Raw genomic sequence first — 19,306 nt, 5'->3', positions numbered from 1 at the left:
ATGCAGCACTTGATATAATTATTTAAGAGACTTCTGCATTCATACCTAAGTCAGCAATTTTTTACTTTATAAAAACCAATTGAATAATTTCCATATTAAAGAATTATCATTTGAACCCAGGTCCAGTACTAAAACAAAGAGAGAAATAAAATGTTTTATTAAGAGCCCTGGACCTGGATGCTAATTATGACTTTTTGTGTAAACTACTCAATTTCTTTAGGCCTCACTATTCTCCTCTAAAATATGGGAGAAATGATACTTCAGAGGGATTTTATGAGGAATGAAGGAAATATTCCACACAGGATGTGGCATAGTACACATTAAGAAACAGAACTGAAGCTATCATTTTTGTTTCAAACCTTGTCCATGGTTGAGCAGCAAAACTTAGGAATTTTCTACAGTTTCATTCCATTGGTGCTTAAACTGAATTACAGTAATACATTGATCAAAGAGATTTGAAAAATCTCTTTAAGCATTTACATCTGCCTTTTTAAACTTTTGCTAGCAAAGGAAACTACTTAACAAAGCTTGCATTATTAAAATTATTTAGTTATTGAGATAGAATCTGACTATTTTGGTCTCCTACTTGTCACTGAAGTTTGTAAGAAGACTTTGGAACTAGTTTACTATGAAAGAAACAATATTTAGTAGTGTTTCTAAGTTATTTTTGCAATATGAATCTTAATTATTTGTCCCAAATAGAAGTCACTCAATGATTGTATGTTTATTACATTGTGATATTGGATTTGATCAAGTTAGGAATGAAAACACACAACAAGGACAGAAAAGATTTGTACCAGTAATAAAGAAAACACATATAACAAAGCTTTTCCTCAGTTTTCTTTATTACAACAATGGAGACACAGAGGTACAGAAAATAAAATGACATTTAATTTACTATGAAACACATGCATAGGATTACACATAGTGCTGGATATTATGTTGAGGGTTTTAAATAAGAGATGATACTGAAGACAATACATTTATAACATACATTTTTTTCAAGAAAATAAGCCATGATGAAAGCAAATGCAATTAAAATGATCAGAAATTGTCACTTTAAAACACAAGTGTTATACATAAAATCAGTGAAAGATGTGAGATAAAATATTCTTAAAGAAGTTCATGAATCATGGAGATTACTTAAAACAGTAATTTTTAATTGCTTGCATTAAAAAAAAAGATTAGCTAGGAGATTTATTTCATAGTGCCCATTTAGTACAAGTATATAGTAAAAATAAATATGGTATAATTAAGAAAAAGATGCTATCTCTTAATATTATGCAATGTTTATAAATATGTTACTTTGCATTTTCATTAGTTAAAATGGAATAATAAAGAATAAGTTAATTGAATTTGAACATATACAAGTTAAGAAACTTTACATTATAACTAAAAATACATTTAATTAATTCACACTTAAAATGAAATTTGAGTCTACTTGAATCAACCTTTCTTTAAAAATTAGGTAAAATAATAGTCTACCAACAGAGCCATAAGGACATCAGTTGCAGTTCAGATCAGCACAGATATAATAATAGAACTCTTGAACATATGTGTGTTCCTTAGCTGTTTCGATTTTTCTTTCAATTTAGGCTTTAAAATTAATTAATAGTGATAAAAGAAGAATGGATTACTATCAGAAAATCTTTATCTGGCTCATATTATGAAGATAATAAAACCAAAGGTATTTGGAAAACACAGCATTGATATCACACTCTTATCTCTGTCTTTATGGCAGAACAATTAAATTTAAGTTTACTGAAGTTGTTTGCCTTAGGTAAAAATTGAGAAGCTGTCAAGATGCTATTATAACCTTTATGTATTTCATCAAGTTTTTAAGTACAATAAATTAAAAAGAGATAATACTACAGCTTTATATTTAAAAGTTAAAAAAAGTGGTAACTTTAAATGTTAACTCTACCCATTTAGATGGTAATACAGAAGAGATCAGGTTAAGGAGAGGTTAGAAAGATTTTTTTCCTTTAGTTAGGTCCTAAAATTTACTGTGGTAATACCTTCTGGATTCTAAGATAAACTATCAAGTATTAACAGTGATTAAATAATTCTCTTTATTATTTATGACATAATCAGCTGGGAATGGAATTTTTACCAATTTCAATGCATATTGAGATAATTTCAAGGGCAATTTGTAGAATATTTGCAGCTCCCATAATTTAAAGTATGCAAATTTGAGCTATCCCTTCAATGAATTAGTCTTTCTGAAGGTTTTAGGACATATATCCATAGCACAAATTGTAAGACTTTAAGATTTAACAGTGATTAATGAAAAAGAAAGAGAAAAAATAAACCCTATTTATTCATGGGCAGAAATTGAGAGAAAGGGATGGAAGGCTGGAGGGGGTTGGGAAAGAGAGAGAAGAGCCCAGGAAGAGAGACAAAGAGGGGGAATGAAAGGAATGGAAGGGAGAGAGAATATTAGAAAGAATAAATTGGAAGGAAGGAAGGAAGGAAGGAAGGAAGGAAGGAAGGAAGGAAGGAAGGAAGGAAGGAAGGAAGGAAAAAAGCTAATATAAGAGAGAACCTACTTAATTTGTACCTATTCAAAGGTTGTTTAAAGGATATTACACCTCACAGATTTGAGTCATAATAAAATACATTAAATGACACATGTGGATACAACCTTCATAATAAGTAAAATTATAATACATAAGGGCAAAAGAAAATTATAAATGACATTTAATTTAGGTAGCACTGTAACACACTATTTAAAGTTCTTAATGCAGTTAATGTCATAACCAAAAACAAACAGGGAGAAATTTTCTGATAATTTTACATGAGGAGAGAGATTGCCTAACTACTTCAAAACTGAAAGTGTTGTTACAAGTAACATGAGCTAACTCTTCTTGAAAACTAGACCTGAACATACTTAATGATTCTACTTTGATATATAAATATCTATCTTAAATCACTAAAATCATTTGTAAATCTAAAATTTATTTTTCCATTCCCAGTTTAGGTATACCGTATTAATAAATACAATAGTTTTCAGATGTCTAATAGAATTCATCCTGTCCCAAAAAAGATTAATTATTTCCTGCACACTCTTTTTTTTGACTATAACTAAATAATCACAAATCCAAATGTTCTAAGTTGAAACTACTGTAGAATTTTCCTTATTTCAGTTTTAAATTAAATATGATAAGTCACCATTCTTACATGGAATATATTTCAGTTAAATTATAATGGCTTCCAAATTGACCTGAACTGTATAACTTATGAACTTCTGTGCATACTTGTATTTTTAATTCTTAATTTATTTCTTCTTTTTTTTTTAAAGCTTATATTTATTTAGTTGTCAGACAGAGATCACAAGTAGGCAGAGAGGCAGGCAGAGAGAGGGGAAAGCAGGCTCCCTGCTGAGCAGAGAGCCCGATGCAGGGCTCAATTCCAGGACCCTGAGACCATGACCTGAGCCGAAGGCAGAGGCTTTAAACCACTGAGCCACCCAGGCGCCCCTTTAATTCTTAATTTAAAAAAACCTGCTGTATATTTAAATAGTGAAAACTATTTTCAATTAAGTTATTTATGCATGTATTCATTTTATATGTCTAATTGAAATTACATACAAATTTTTAATCCAGTGTCTAAAATATATTTATTTATTTACTGTTTTGAAATACTTAAGATATTTTGGCTAAAGGAAAGAAATTTTTAAAAATAAGCTCTAAGACATTTTAATCTTATCCACGTCTACCACAAATGAATATACATATGTTCGTTTGTGTCATGTTTTTGGAATAGTATGAATAGCATTTATAAAATGTCATTATTTTCAATGACTAATATGAGGAGAGAGGATGCAAAGTGGAAATTGACCTACGATTCTCCACACAAGAAGTTTGCTAGAAAAGAATTTTCTGCTACCTTCTAGCCATACTCAGTTAGCACATCTGGCACATGGTATAGGTGAGCCTTCTAGTGATTTGGTAAATAATTACAGAGTTTGGTTTGGAGTAGAGAAACCAGAAGCGTAAATAATAAAAGAAGAAAAGAAGACAAACCAGGCAAGAGTGAGGAGGAGAAAAAAGGAAATATCCATGATTATAGACGAAATTAATCCTGATCTGCACGTGGAATTGCAGCAATCATCCTCAAGCAAATCAACTAACTTAGTAACTGGTAGAGGATACTCAAATTTCTGGAATGATTTAACATTCAGAGATATGATCTACATATCTGCAGACACAGACACATTACATGTAATGGTTAACAGAAAACTCACCATAACACACAAGTTCATATTTTATACATATTAGACACAGGATTTTATTTAAGAATTTATTGGTTGAAAAAAACATCACTGGATGATATGAAGGAGAGACTTAAAAAAAGTTGAATTTTTATGTTTTGTTTACCAACAATCACATTCATTTATACCCACAGGTAGATACTAATTAGACTAAACAGCAGGGTCCGATTACATGGTTGTATATAACAAAACTAAAACTCAGATAATAAAAATGATAATTTAGTAGCAAAACTTACATATTATTAAGATTTTTTAAAAATCTAAGAAGGTAATTTATAATCTCTAAGGTCTCAATTATCGAAATGTTATAGCTGTGCTGTTCAGAGTTTTGTGCTTTCCTATTTCTTGTAGAAATAAACCAAAGCACAGAACCTGTATTTTAAGATGTCTGAGGATCTATTTTCAAGAATTTACACATTTCTCAGCACTGCAAAATAACTGTTCTTCTAAGCATAAACATTTGGTCAAGTGATACATTGCTTATTAATTTCAGGATTAAAAACTTGTTCTGTACTTAAGTGTTTATAAAAACTAAGTGAAGAATTTGTTAAATGTAAATAATTCTGTGAGACAATAAAATTTTCATTTGAGATTATTTTCTCAACTGTCAAAATATCACTTTAAATACCATGTAAACCTGACTTTGAGTATTCATCATATCACTGTTGGTGACCTTAAGTCATAGAATATTAAATTTTTAAAAATCAGCTATGTTATCTTATGAAATCCATATTCCATGTTCTCCACAAAAGCATTTTCTATCATATACTATGTCAAAATAATTTTTGCATAAATCTCGTGGAAGCCTTTGTCTTATTGGAAAGATTCAGGCAGGTTATAGTGAACAGGAAAAACTTCCTGGAAGAGTTATTGGCACTCTTCTCTTTCCCACCACTTTCTGGTTATTAGTAGCCAACCAGTCTACATATCCTCTCCAAATATAGACCTCCTGGAATATAACATGCACTTATAATTAGTTCTTTAATCAAAAAAAAAAAAGTTGGCTGTGGTAATTTTGTTTCATTTCATTTCATTTCTTTCTTTAAGAGAGAGAGAGAAAGAGAACACAAGTGGAGGGTGTGCAGAAGGAGAAGCAGGATTCCCACTGAGCAATATGGAGTCAATGCCAGGACCCCAGGATCATAACCTGAGCTGAAGGGAGATGCTTAACTGACTAAGACACCCCTGCCATGGTGATTTTAAAAACAAAACATTCTCCATAAGCAGGTTAGAGTTCCATCGTGCTCAAGTCTGGGAGTTCCTTTGTCTCAGCAGAAGAAAAGGAAAGAAAATAGAAAAGTGTTTAATCTGTGGACGGATTACTTTTGGATTCTAAAGGATCCATTGCTAGGTCAGAAGAAAGGACAGCAGTGCCTAGCAGAATTTAGAAAAGATAAAGAAAACAGACTACTAAGGAGAAGTCTAGCGTTACGTCTTACGTAATAGGATCCTGTAGCTTTTTTTTTTTTTTTTTTTTTTTTTTAAAGAATAAGAAAATGCTTTCATGCAGCAAAATAAATAGTTTTTGATGAGGGACACTCTCAAAGCCCAGAATCCAATCATTTAATTTACCAGATAGGTAGGGTCACTCTTGTGATATACATAAATCTGATTGTTTTCTAATTGTCCTGAATGAGTGTTAAGAATCATTTGAAGAATGTGTTTGAGAGTAAAAAGCACAAAACACTTTTCTTATTTCCTAATGAATGAAAATGTCAAAACTGAAATCATTACTCATGATACTCCCTCAAATCCAGCTTCCTCTGAAAAATGGAATGTAGCAACACCTCCTTCTCACCTCAAGTTCATCTTCTCTCAAGAAGTAGGTAAGAGAAGCTGATGCCCGTTCACAGTACAGTCTTTATCCAGTGAACAGGGTGCCACTTTTTAAACACATTAAAACTTAATTTATTACTTACTTTGGAACAACTGCAGTGAGATATTTTCACATAATAAAAAATGGATACTTTAAAATTGGTGTTCAAATTTAAAAGAAGAAATTCTTCCACTTTTATTCCTTATGACATTTTAGGTCATTAAAAGAAAAATAGGCAGCACAATAGGGGTACACATCTAATATAATAAAAGTTATCAGGGTTATGTTTTATATAAATGGTAAACACTATGAAGTTTTATAAATGTCCATAAAGTTAGAAACTTAAATTTTAAAGGATAACATTTTAAACCAACATAAAAGATCCACAATTCTACATAATAAAATTACTAATTATACAATGTATGCTCATGGATATTGAATTAGATTTGCAAAACAATCAAATAAAAGAGGTTAGATGCAGCAAATGCTTACATTCCAAGTAAAAGTGACATGATATTTAACAAGGTCAACTTCAGAAATTAAAGGAAACTTTAGAATGAAGCAAATTATTCAGTGAACTGTATCCTGGAAGAAACAATCCTGATTCTCTTTCTTTCAGTGATTTTCTGACAAATTATCTACTTTAAAGTTTGACAATTTGGGGAAGGGAAAAATAGGCTAATTGTTCATGGGTGAAGATACATGCATAATTAGTTGGACCATAGAAAACCTTTTATCATAATTTCAGATTAGCCTTGTAAATTTGCAGGGCATAGAAGGAAATATCATATAACAACAACATTAAAACATCCAAGACAAACTTATGGCTAGAATGAAAGAAAACCCAGCAGCATTCAGCTGCCATGACTTGCTTCTGTTTTCACCTTTATTCGCTTCACAGCATTTATCTGCATGACGGAAATTGTTTTTGAAAACAGAGTAAAAGTAAAATAATTAAGGAAGAAAAGAGTAAGTTTACATATATGAAAGTCAAGAAAAAGAAAAAAGTGACAGTAGGAAAGAAAAAAAAAGAGAAAATAATTAATGCAAGATTTACACAAAGTCATTACAAATTACCTACAAAAAATTACTTTGATACAAGACAAAGAATGGCTAAAGTCTGTATAAAACATTTCTAAATAGTTGCCTCATATTAAATCATAGCTGAGCCTCAATATTAATACTCAATATTAATAATGTTTACTACACATAAATCAGACAGTAGTTCTGTCATTGATTCTTTAAATGTAGGCACCTTAATTATTCTCAAATGAAGATACAACTTATAACCGAGAAGGCATCTGCCATTTCACTGTGCTACTATACTGGTAAAATCACATTGCTACTGTAGATACGAACTCGTTTTATTCTGCAATGTTTACTGATAGTACTTTTCGCTGCCATTGTATCTTAGAAGAAATATTTAATTAAAGTAGTTATATTTTAATAGTGAATAAACTACCAAGAAATATCAATGAAAATTACATATTCACACAATGAAAATTGGCCATAAGAATAGAAAGAAGGAGTCCTGATCCAACTAACGAAAGGCAAACTCTAGACATATGTCACGGTACCTCTTTATTTTATTTTTATTTTTTTTCTAAGATTGTATTTATTTATTTGATAGAGCAATCACAAGTAGGCAGAGAGGCAGGCAGAGAGAGGAAAGCAGGCTCTCTGCTGAGCAGAGAGCCAGGTCTCAGGGTCCTGGGATCATGACCTGAGCCAAAGCCAGAGGCTTAACCCACTGAGCCATCCAGGCAACCCTGTCATTGTACCTCTTTAAAAATAACTTTGAAAACAAATAAATCATGAAAAACTATGTTGACTTTTTCATTACGTGCTAAATTCAAAGAAATATTGTTTTGGGTGTAGTATTAATATTTAGCTTTGACTGAGATTTCCAGATAGTTAAAATAAAGTTCTTTCCAATTAACTAAAACTCAATTTCACCATTGTTTTAGAATTGTTATTCATATTCTGAACAGATAATAAATTTAACTTTAAGAAGGCATTTTAGTATTTGCCATGCACTTGAATATATTGTTTTTTTGTTCATGTTGAGCTATTCAGAACTGTAAGAGTATATTAGTATTGCTTAGAACTAGATGGAGTGTTATCAAAATTATTTCACTCTTCAGCTCATTAGAAGTATAATCAAATGACCATAAAAAGACAAAAGAAAAAAAACCTGAAAAATTTTAACAGCATATTTAGTGGTGGTGATTTGTATAATTCTTTCTTAGCTTCTTAAATTTGAGGAACTCCCATAGATGTATTATTACGTGCTTGAATTCAGATGGTAGAATAGTTTTACCATCAGATCTCAACAATGTATGAATGGAATTCTTTGTCACCCAGTTATATTGATAGTGTTAAAATTAGACGTGTTCAATTCATAGTAACAAAGGAGAGAAAGGAAGTAATTACTAAAAAATTTGTTATTGTTTTTGCTAAAACAGACCGTTTTCAACCTGTCATAAACCAAAAGAAATGGTGGAATATGTTTTTCAAAATAAATTTATCATCAAGAAATTTTTAAAACATTAGATTATATTCAAACCACCAAAGTACTAGTGTTTTTAACCACAAAGATTACAGAACAAATCCATAAAAGTCATTTTATCAGACTATTATTCCATAGATTTGTAATTATTTTATAAGAATTAATTTGGTGTGATGCACTAAACAATGAATCTTGGAACACTGAAAAAATAAAATAAAGTTTAAAAAAAAAGAATTTTAAAATAAAGTTAAAAAATAGAATTTGTTATAATTGTTCAATATTCTCATTGTTTATAAATAAAGTGAGATGGCATTATGCTGTTATGAATATTCCAAAAAAGAACAGGATTGTGATTTTGCACTCCAGTTTTATGTAACTCAAGAAACACATCTTTCAAAATAAACACATATTTAATAAAAGAAAATGAGAAAATACTATTCATCATGAAGTACTTTTTAAATTGGAATAATAAACTATGGAGAAGTGTGGTATCCTCTAATACACATACAAAGAAAAGCCAGTATTGTCAATAATATATTGTGTATATGTGTGTGTGTGTGCATGTGTTTGTATATAATGTAATATATATATGTATGTAATGTAATGTATGAATGTAAGGTGAGCATATTGTTAAAAAAATAGTTCTTCAGTCCAATGATTACATGTATTCCATATTTAGCCTATTGCTTACAAGGGTTAAATATATTAAATGCACATAAGCAATGGCTTTTTCATTTCAAAAGTCCGTAAACTTATTTAGACAGTTTACAAGGCATGCTACCAAAAATGAATTAAAACTAAATTAACTTGTAAAGTTCACATCTTCTAAAACTAGAATAAAAAGACTTAAGACCTGCTAGCTTATTATAGATAACTTATTTCAGATATGAGTGAATTTATAATATTTACTTTAAAATGGAATAAGAAATCATACAAGAGTAGTTTTGATGAAAACATATACAGATTATTTTCCTTATTTTATCAGTATATAATTTTAACTCTGTAGGATATCATGGACATAAAGGCTCCCAAATTCACCATCACCCATCACAGCCCTTAAAACTGCCCCAAGAAACCTCTAGAGCCAAACGGAACAATGCTTAAACTATAAAGGCATATCTTTAATGTGGCTTTCCATGAGGCTTGAGTAGCCAGTGGATTGAGGATTTGAGTCTGTGGCTACAGTTAATTAACATTATTTTGTAACATTTTTATAAATAATCTTTTCTTCTTTCCCCTTGTCTAGGAGGCTGCTATTGCTTTGTATCAGCCACCCAGTTTAGAGAGGAGGAATTTCTTCTCCTACCTTCTCAGATAGCTTTTTCTGACTTCTTGACTGCATGATCAGCTACAAAACACACTCCAGCATTTTTCATCCTAAAAGTCTTTCTAACACTGTTTCTTTTCTTTCTTTTTTTTTTTTTTTAACTCTGCTCACCTTCATAGAAAACCTTCTTAAAAGCATTAAATAAACATGGAATCTAAACCTCCTCACCTCACATAAAATCCTCAGCCCACTCCTACCTAATTTCTCTCTCAGCCACTTCAGCAAAGTTGTATGCATGAAGGACACTTCACATCCCTTTCCATTGAGTTCCGCTGACCTCTTCAGCAGCATCTGAAGTGGCATATGTGATTTACAGCTTTTCTTCCTGAAAGATGATTCTTTCTTAACTTCCAAGACACTACTGTCTTCTCTTTTGCCAGGAACTCTACATCTTTGTCTCAGAGGGCGGGGGTAGGGTCTGCTGTGGTTTCCTCTTCCTGTATAATATCTTAGTTCCTTGGGACTCAGTTCTTCATCCTCTACTCAGTTACCCAAGAAGTACTCCTTGAATACCTGTGCTGTGCCAGTCACAATTCTAGGTACCAGGGAGACATCTATGAGTATTTTAGATGTCGACTCCTTTCATAGAGCTTAGGCATTACTCAATGTCTAATTTTATCCTCACCCAGGTTTCAGATACCATTCACCTATGAACCTGTTAACATAATAATATATGTTTCCAATCTATGGCTATCTTCTCATCTTTATACACATACATATAACTACTACTTGACATTTCAAACTTAAAGACCACCAAACCGATCTTGTGTTTGACCCTATTCTCCAAATCCTGCTCCTCAAATTCTTTATCCTGAGAGATGATGCCAACAGTATTCCAACTATCCAAGCAAGAAACTCAAAGTCATCAATATCTACTGAATTCAGTATGTTACACCTGAAAGGTAAACCTACATCTACACTGTGTCCAGAATTTACTCCCAGTTCTCTTTTGCTCCTGCTATCACTTTTTTCCAAGTGTTCTATTCACCCACCTCTCCCTTTCACCATCTGAGCTAGATTAATCTGTCTGTAATGTCTATCTACTCATATAATGTCCCTGCTGCAAATGATTTCTTATCACTTCTAAGAACTTTTTTTAAGATTGCTTGTGTCATTTTCAGAAGACCTTGGATTATTTGGGTCGCAGATCCCTCTTCATCCTTATTTTTGTTCACACTTCCAGGTTCTCTTCAACCATGTTGTATCTACTTCCCAGGCAGAGGCTGCTTTTATATAACACTTTCCTTGGAAGACTCATTTCTTGTAAGTTTCTTTTGGAAAGGGACTTTCTGAAGGAACCCTTCCCGAACTCCACCCTCTCACAAGTTAGGTACAAGTGCCAAACCCCTTCATGCAGCACACAGCACAAGCACATCTACTAGTTGCAATTATTTGGTCATTATTCTAACCCTACGCTTTACGCCTACCTTCCCTACTAGATTGTAAAGTCCCTGAGGGCAGAGGCCAGTCTGTATTTTTCACAGGTCATTCCTCTGTACCCATGTCTGTCCTTCTCACAGAGTAAGATCCCAGTAAATATCTGGAACAAACGAATGAATCTTAATATCAAAGGACCAGAAGAAATCTTAATATCAAAGGACCTTAGAGATAAAGAAATGTGTATCAAGGGAAATTAAGTAACAAGAGCTAAGCTGAAATTATAAATCGTAATTCTTTTCACTTATCTTCTAGGTACTGCCCACAATCTGATTCTGAAACTCAAAGAAAATACATTTTTATAGTAAATGTATCATAGTATATCTTAGGTATTTTTGTGCCTGTATATGTATGTATGTGTCTATATATGTATGTATGTATGTATATACATATGTTCTTATTTACCCTTTTGTCCATACTTTTGGTTTTTATTAACAACGATTGTTTTAAAGATTTTATTTATTTATTAGAAAGAGAGAGAGAGCACACACAAGCAGGGGGAGCAGCAGAGGGTGGGGAAAAGCAGACTCCCTGATGAGCTTGGGGCCTGATATGGGGCTCAATCCCAGGACCCCAGAATCATGACCTAAGCCAAAGGCACACTTTCTACTGACCGAGCCACCCAGGCATCCTTCAAAAATGATTTTTTATAAAAAATAACAGGGACTCTGGAAGTAACCTACCTAAAGTCTATTTTTTTCACAATTTATTACCTATAAAATGTTACTAAAATGTTGTCTTCCAACTTCATGCAAGTTTAATTTTATCTTAATAAAAATAATTATTTTTCTCCACACATATGAGCAATAAAAGATTAAAGAAAATGGAGTACACTGCTGCAATCCTCCTTTGAAGATTCTGACTCAGATTTAGAATCATATTTATATCATGTTGCTGATATCTGCGTAGAAGATAGTTACTACAAAAATAAGATGTATTTGTAGAGGTAGTTACTGATGTTTAAAACTCACAGAAGCAATGAACTCAATAGTATATTCAACCATTATTCTTAGGTGTATCATCTTATTAAGGGTATTGGATTTGTCATATGACTAAAGTAGCTCTGACCTTGAAACAGATCCCTTAACCTTCCAAATTTACATCTGTAAAATGAGTATAATTCTTCCTTGTTCAATTCAGATTCGGAGATATATAAATGAGACAATGAGATAACAAATGCACAAGTACTTTGTAAATTTTTTAAAATTCCATTACAACATATCAGTATTAGTCCTAGATGCTCCCAGCTTCCTAATTTCAAATTGTAATTGGAAGCACTTATTAATTAATATGAACAATACAAAGCCAAATATCAATTACTTTTAACCAATAGTAATATACATATAACCAATAGTAATTATTTTTTAACAGAAAGATTAACTGTATAAAGATGCTTTCAATTTGGAAAAAAAAAGATGTACTATGTCACAAACTCGTAATAATGAGATTAATATCAGTTTGAACTCACAAGAGGGCTAAAGAGCATGTCTGAACTAACACACTTTATTTTTTCCCAGTCTCAACAGTGTTATGTAACAATACAGACACTCTAATATAATAGGACTTCAATAAGTCACGCTTATGAATATGCGGCTCTCATCTCTACATATATACATATGAAGAGTATATGTATATTACATATATGCATACATGTATGTATAAAATTCATCAGTAAATGTTACATATTATATTTAAAGGAATGATGGATGTTAAAATATGATCCATGTGACAACTTATAGAGTTAAATATGACAATGAATCTGGACAAATTCTTGCATCTTTACCTCTAGAGCATGTATCTGAAAAAAAAGTTAATATCCTTCCCTTGGACTTTTATAGCATCACTAGCATATAATGATGCAAGCACTGTTACTTAATAAAGATAGAATTCACCAGTGCACTGTGAATACTGATGTCAAGTGTCTTGAAATATTGTGAGCCTCCTTGAAACCCTAGTTATACTTTTTTTCTGGGGTACATCTGTAGTTTTTCTGCCTCACCATGTGATTGAGTCTGTATTTCCAAAATCAACTGGCTTGATCAGTCATGGATGGGCTGATCATTATCTTTGACCACATTTTTCCAAAAGTGAAGGACCAGCCTCCATGTGTTTGGTAGAGACGTCTTCTTTGCAAAAGATTTTCTGGACTTAATAGAAATCTTTCATGTTGGTTTTTGACACTTTATTCTTACCCTCCATCCCCTCTTTCTGTTCTCTTCCCATCCCTTCGACCACCAAAGCTGTCAAAGTGCATTTACCAGCTAACTGGTACCCCATGGCAAGAACAATTTGAGAAATCTGGAGTAAGACATGTCACAATAACCATGATTAGAAGTCAGGATGTACACTTCCTTCTATGAAATTATGTTTTCAGTATTAAGAAAAATTCCAGAGGAGTTTATAAGAAGATGATATCATATTTATGGCCACCTAATAAAGTACATAGTTTTGCTTACCTTTAATAATGTTTGGCTTTGGTGGCATGCTGAACTCATAGACTGTTGGTTCTGAATATCCCAATCTATTGGCAGCTGTAATTTGAACTTCATACCCCATTGTCCACTGTAGATGCTCCAAAATAATGTGGTCTTTATTTCCCTGCACTTTTTTCTCTAGCCACTGATCTTCTTTATCTTTCTGTAGGGGAAATAAGATATATTTTATAAATACATTGAAGTTATGAATTTTTTAAAATATAATTTATCTTCAGGTAGAAAAAAGTGCTTTTATTAATTTCAAAAAATAATATTTTATCATTTACAGGGATAAAGAAAGTTACTTTATCAATGAAGTAATTTCTAACAATTTTCTATAAAAATTCTGTATTTTTTTAAATTTTAGCCAAAGAATGATTTCATAATTAATCTTTGATAACTCAGTGGTGATAATTCACCTTCATTAGGATTTTATTTTTATTTCACAAGTATCAATTTGCTGTTTGGTCATTTGTAGATTATTAGTAACCAGGTGGACAGAAAAAAATGAAACATAGTTTACAGAAAAAGCTTAGTATATCCGCTAAAATAATTGCCAGACATTCTAACAATGTTTATTCTTCTGATCCATGAGCATGGAATGTTTTTCCATCCTTTTGTGTCTTCTTCAATTTCCTTCATAAGAGTTCTATAGTTTCTAGAGTATAGATCCTTTTTCTCTTTGGTTAGGTTTATTCCAAGGCATCTTAAAGATTTTGGTGTTATCATAATTGAAATCAATTCCCAAATTTCTCTATCTACAGTTACATTGCTAGTGTATAGCAAAGCAACTGATTTCTGTGCATTGATTTTGTATCCTGTCATATTACTGAATTGCTATATGAGTTCTAGTAGTTTGGAGGTAGAGTCTTTTGGGTTCGCCACATAAAGTATCATGTCATCTGGGAAGAGAGTTTGACTTCTTCTTTGCCAATTTGAGTACGTATTCTTTTATTTCTTGTGTTGACTGATTGCTGTTGCTGGGACTTCCAGTACTCTGCTGAACAATAGGGGAAAGAGTAGACATCCTTGTTGTGTTCCTAAGGGAAAGGTCCTCAGCTTTTCCCCATTAAGAATGATATTTGCTGTGGGCTTCTCATAGATGATTTTTATATGGTGCCCAGAGCAATCTATACATTCAATGCCATCCTGATCAAAATACCAATGCCATTTTTCAAAGTGCTGGAAAAATTTGTATGGAACCTAAAATTTGTATGCAATCCTAAAATTTGTATGGAACCAAAAAGACCCTGAATCACCAAGGAAATGTTGAAAAAGAAAAACAAAGTTGGGGGCATCATGTTGCCTGATTTCAAGCTACACTACAAAGCTGTGATCACCAAGACAGCATGGTAGTGACACAAAAACAGACACATAGATCAATTGTACAGAATAGAACAGAGTGTCGAGAAATGGACCCTCAAATCTATGGTCAAAGATTAGTTAATCTTTGACAAAGCAGGAAAAAATATCCAAAGGTTAAAGACAATTTCTTTGATAAATGGTGCTGGGAAAATTGGACAGCTATATACAGAAGAATGAAATTCAAAAATTCTTTTACACCCTATACAAAGATAAACTCTAAATGAATGAAAGACCTCAATGTGAAACAGAAATTCATCAAAATCCTAGAGAAGAAAATAGGCAGTAACCTTTTCAACATCAGCCACAGCAACTTCTTTCAAAACATGTCTCCAAAGTCAAGGGAAACAAAAGCAAAAATGAACACTTGAGACCTCATCAAGATAAAAAGCTTCTGTACAGTAAAGGAAACAGTCAACAAAACTAAGAGATAACCCAGGGAATGGGAGAAGATATTTATAAATGACACTACATAGAGAGCTGGTACCCAAGATACATAAAGAACTTCTCAAACTCAACACCCAAAAAACAAATAATCAAGTCAAAAAATGGGAAGAAGTCATGAACAGACACTTCTCCAAAGAAGACATACAAATGTCTGACAGATATGTGAAGAAATGTTCAACATCATAAGCGATCAGGGATATTTAAATCAAAATCACACTGAGATCACTGAGATACAACTTACCTCAGTTAGAATGGCAAAAATTGACAAAACAAGAAACAACAAATGTTGGTGTGGTTGTAGAGAAAGGAAAACTTTTTTTTTTTCTTTCTTTTTTTTGAAAACCCTCTTAATCTGTTGGTGGGAATGCAAGTTGGTACAGCTACTTTGGAAAACAGTGTGGAGGTTCCTCAAAAAGTTAAAAATAGAGCTACCCTATAACCCAGCAATTGTACTACTGGCTATTTATCCCAAAGATACGGATGTAGTGAAAAGGGCCATATGCACTCCAATGTTCATATTGGCAGTGACGACAATAGCCAAAGTGTGGAAGTAGCCAAGATGCCCTTTAGTGGATGAATGGATAAGGAAGATGTGGTCCATGTATACAATGGAATATTGCTCAGCCATCAGGAAGGATGAATACCAAACATTTGAATCAACATAGATGGAACTGAAGGAGATTATGCTAAGTGAAATAAGTCAAACAGAGAAAGACAATTATCATATGACTTCACTCATTTGTGGAACATAACGGTTAGTGTGGAGACATTAGGAGAAGGAAGGGAAAAATGAAGGGGCAGAATGAGAGGGGGAGATAAACCATGAGAAACTATGGACTCCAGGAAACAGACTTAGGGTTTTAGAGGGGAGAGGGTTGGGGGGATGGATTAGCCTGGGGATGGGTATTAAGGAGGGCACATATTGCATGAAACACTGAGTGTTACACACAAACTATGCCTCATGGAACACTACATCAAAATCTGATGTACTGTATGGTGACCTACATAATAAAAAATATTAAGAAAAAGAAAGTTATTATGAAATTATTGCTAATTTTCTTGGGAATAATTATAGTATTATGGTTATGCAGAGAATATTCCTTGAATTCCCAAATATTTATGTAAGGAGTATTGAAGAATGAAGTTTCATGATGTTCTTATCATATGTTTTAGCAAGAGGATTTATCCATGTGTGGGAATAAATGGAGAAAGGTGTTTTAATGTGGCAATATGTTAACAATTGTGGACTCTTGATGGAGAGTATATGAGTGTTTACTGCAGTTTTCCAAATTCTCTCTATGTTTAAAATGGTAAATAAAAGGTGTCAGAAAATAAAATAAATATATTAGTTATTAATTTATTAAAGATATATACCCTCATAAATTCCCAGATGTCCAGATGAAATCTTTTTTTCCTCTGCACAATAAATAAATAAATAAATAAATAAATAAATAAAAATTAAAAAATTAAAAATAAAATAACTGCCAGAGACTATTGTTTAAGGCTTCAGGTGGGGAAAGGAAGATAAAACGTCTTGCAAACAGAGGCTGGATATTTTTTACAGATTTAAATTACTATGGGTATTTTTATTATTCTGATGTTTTAGACTCATAAAAGTATTAGCTGTTAAAAATATTATTAACATCAGAAAATAAAAAGTATCATTCTATCCTTGAAAATCTACACTTAAATCCTGATCCTTTTTCTAAAATAAATGTTTTAGGGCGCCTGAGTGGGCTCAGTGGATTGGGCCTCTGCCTTGGCTCAGCTCATGATCTCAGGGTCCTGGGATGGAGTCCTTCATCGGGTTCCCCCTCTCTCTCTCTGCCTGCTTCTCTGCCTACTTGTAATCTCTATCTGTCAAATAAATAAATAAAATCTTTAAAAAAAACAAAAATAAAATAAATGTTTTATATCCATATTTAAATTACCCTTATCTTAAAAATATACTATGACTACAATTAAAAAAGAAAAATAAAGTTATACAATTTAATGACTTAAACTAACCTAAACAATGTGAACATTTAGCTGTGCCACATTATCCATTTAAACACTGACGCATTCCTTAGTCTCTTTACCTTGTTTCTTTCATCTCTCTTACAGAAATGATAGTAACAGCTGCATCTGTCAGTTTTATGAGGAAGCAGTTAAGAGAATCAAGTACTTTGGGTAGTCCAGGGCCTTAAGAATCATAAGCACTTAGCAAATGACAGCTATTATTAAGGAGAACATATTTCTATAATAACTATATGAAAATAAAATAATAATTTGCTGGAATAATGTGCTTAATAAATTATCACTTATAATTACAAATCTCAATTTCCCAGAGATAACACTATAAGTAAATTAGAGCCTGGTGATAGATAGAGAGATAGATAGATAGATAGATAGATGACAGATAGATTAATAGATAGATAGAGGAAAGACAGATCAATCTTTTTAACCTGAGTGCTCAGCCCAGTTGAGCCAATATTGTACAATGTTGCTTTGACTATAAAACATAACAATGTTTTCAGCATTTATGGTGAAAATTAAGGATTTATTCTATGAAATTAAATTGTGGAAGTTAAACGTATGATTGCATTAAATTGATGGTACTACAAACATAAAGTGTCCATTAAAAGGAGACAGGAAGACATTATTATTTTGATACCATATTATTACTCTATTTTCTTACTTAATTATTTTTGGTTACATAGAATTTTTATTACAAAGGCTTCAGTTAGCTTGTTTTGATATTTCATCTAAAACTAAATATATTAGCACCCTTAATGCTATGAAGCCATGGGTTTTGGAAAAGCACTTAAAGTTCCCATATAAACAAAGGCATTTCCTTGATTTTTGATACTTAGAAATGGATTAAGTTTATGAATTTTTGCCCAGTCCTATTTTAAGGTATTATGAAGTATACTGAAGAGGTCATATGACATTTATAACTTGCCTACATCACTAAATGACTAGTAAGTCTAAGAAAGGAAGTGAGGAGTGCTTTTGAATGTTTGGGACTGATGTACCAAACAGCCATGATTTTCCCAACACCTTCCTTCTTCACCAATTCTCCATCAATTATTCATTCCACCTTTACTGGGTAGAGGGGCAGTTCTAGAACTCTGAACACAATAGTGAACAGGACATGTACAATACGCTAATACCCGAGTTCATACCAGCCAGGAGAAAGACATGAGCTTTTTGAAAAACCAAGAATGCTCTGGGGGCATGAACCAGGGAAACTTAATAGAGTCTGGGGCCTCTGGGGAAGTGATGGCACTCATATTGGAGATAAACTCCAGTGTCACTCTTCATTTGTCCTAACAGTTAATGAAAAAGTGTGATTCTTTCCCTGAGGTTTGGATCCAAAAGTAAGCACAATGATTGAAAATCTCAGAAATAAGCACAAACACTGGGAGGTAGAAAGATACAAATTATAGGTTTGTTGTTTTCAGTAAATGTAAAAATGTAAAAATGTAAAAAAAAAAAAAACAAAACGGGCGCCTGGGTGGCTCAGCGGGTTAAGCCGCTGCCTTCAGCTTGGGTCATGATCTCATGATCCTGGGATTGAGTCTTGCATCGGGCTCTCTGCTCAGCAGGGAACCTGCTTCCCTATATCTCTCTGACTGTCTCTCCGTCTACTTGTGATCTCTCTCTGTCAAATAAATAAATA

General features: G+C 32.4%; 1 protein-coding gene across 2 annotated transcripts in view; it reads right to left on the bottom strand.

Annotated features, from left to right (window-relative positions):
- NCAM2 (neural cell adhesion molecule 2) overlaps positions 1-19,306 on the bottom strand; it is a 514,996-nt gene that overhangs the window by 30,784 nt on the left and 464,906 nt on the right. The window contains exons 15-16 of one of the 2 annotated variants that reach the window (XM_059392180.1): positions 13,819-13,999; positions 3,722-6,997 (exon numbers count right to left, since the gene is read on the bottom strand). In XM_059392180.1, the coding sequence (XP_059248163.1) occupies positions 6,891-6,997; positions 13,819-13,999 (288 nt within the window). In that variant the 3' untranslated portion in view covers positions 3,722-6,890. Of the gene's footprint in view, positions 1-3,721; positions 6,998-13,818; positions 14,000-19,306 lie in introns of those variants that run through there. The other variant, XM_059392179.1, reaches the window with a different exon arrangement.

This window comes from Mustela nigripes, chromosome 2 (assembly GCF_022355385.1).
Source record: "Mustela nigripes isolate SB6536 chromosome 2, MUSNIG.SB6536, whole genome shotgun sequence".
In the NCBI taxonomy this organism is placed as follows: Eukaryota; Metazoa; Chordata; class Mammalia; order Carnivora; family Mustelidae; genus Mustela; species Mustela nigripes.
The sequence above is the reverse complement of the archived record's forward strand: the minus strand, read 5'-3'. Positions and strand labels throughout refer to the sequence as shown.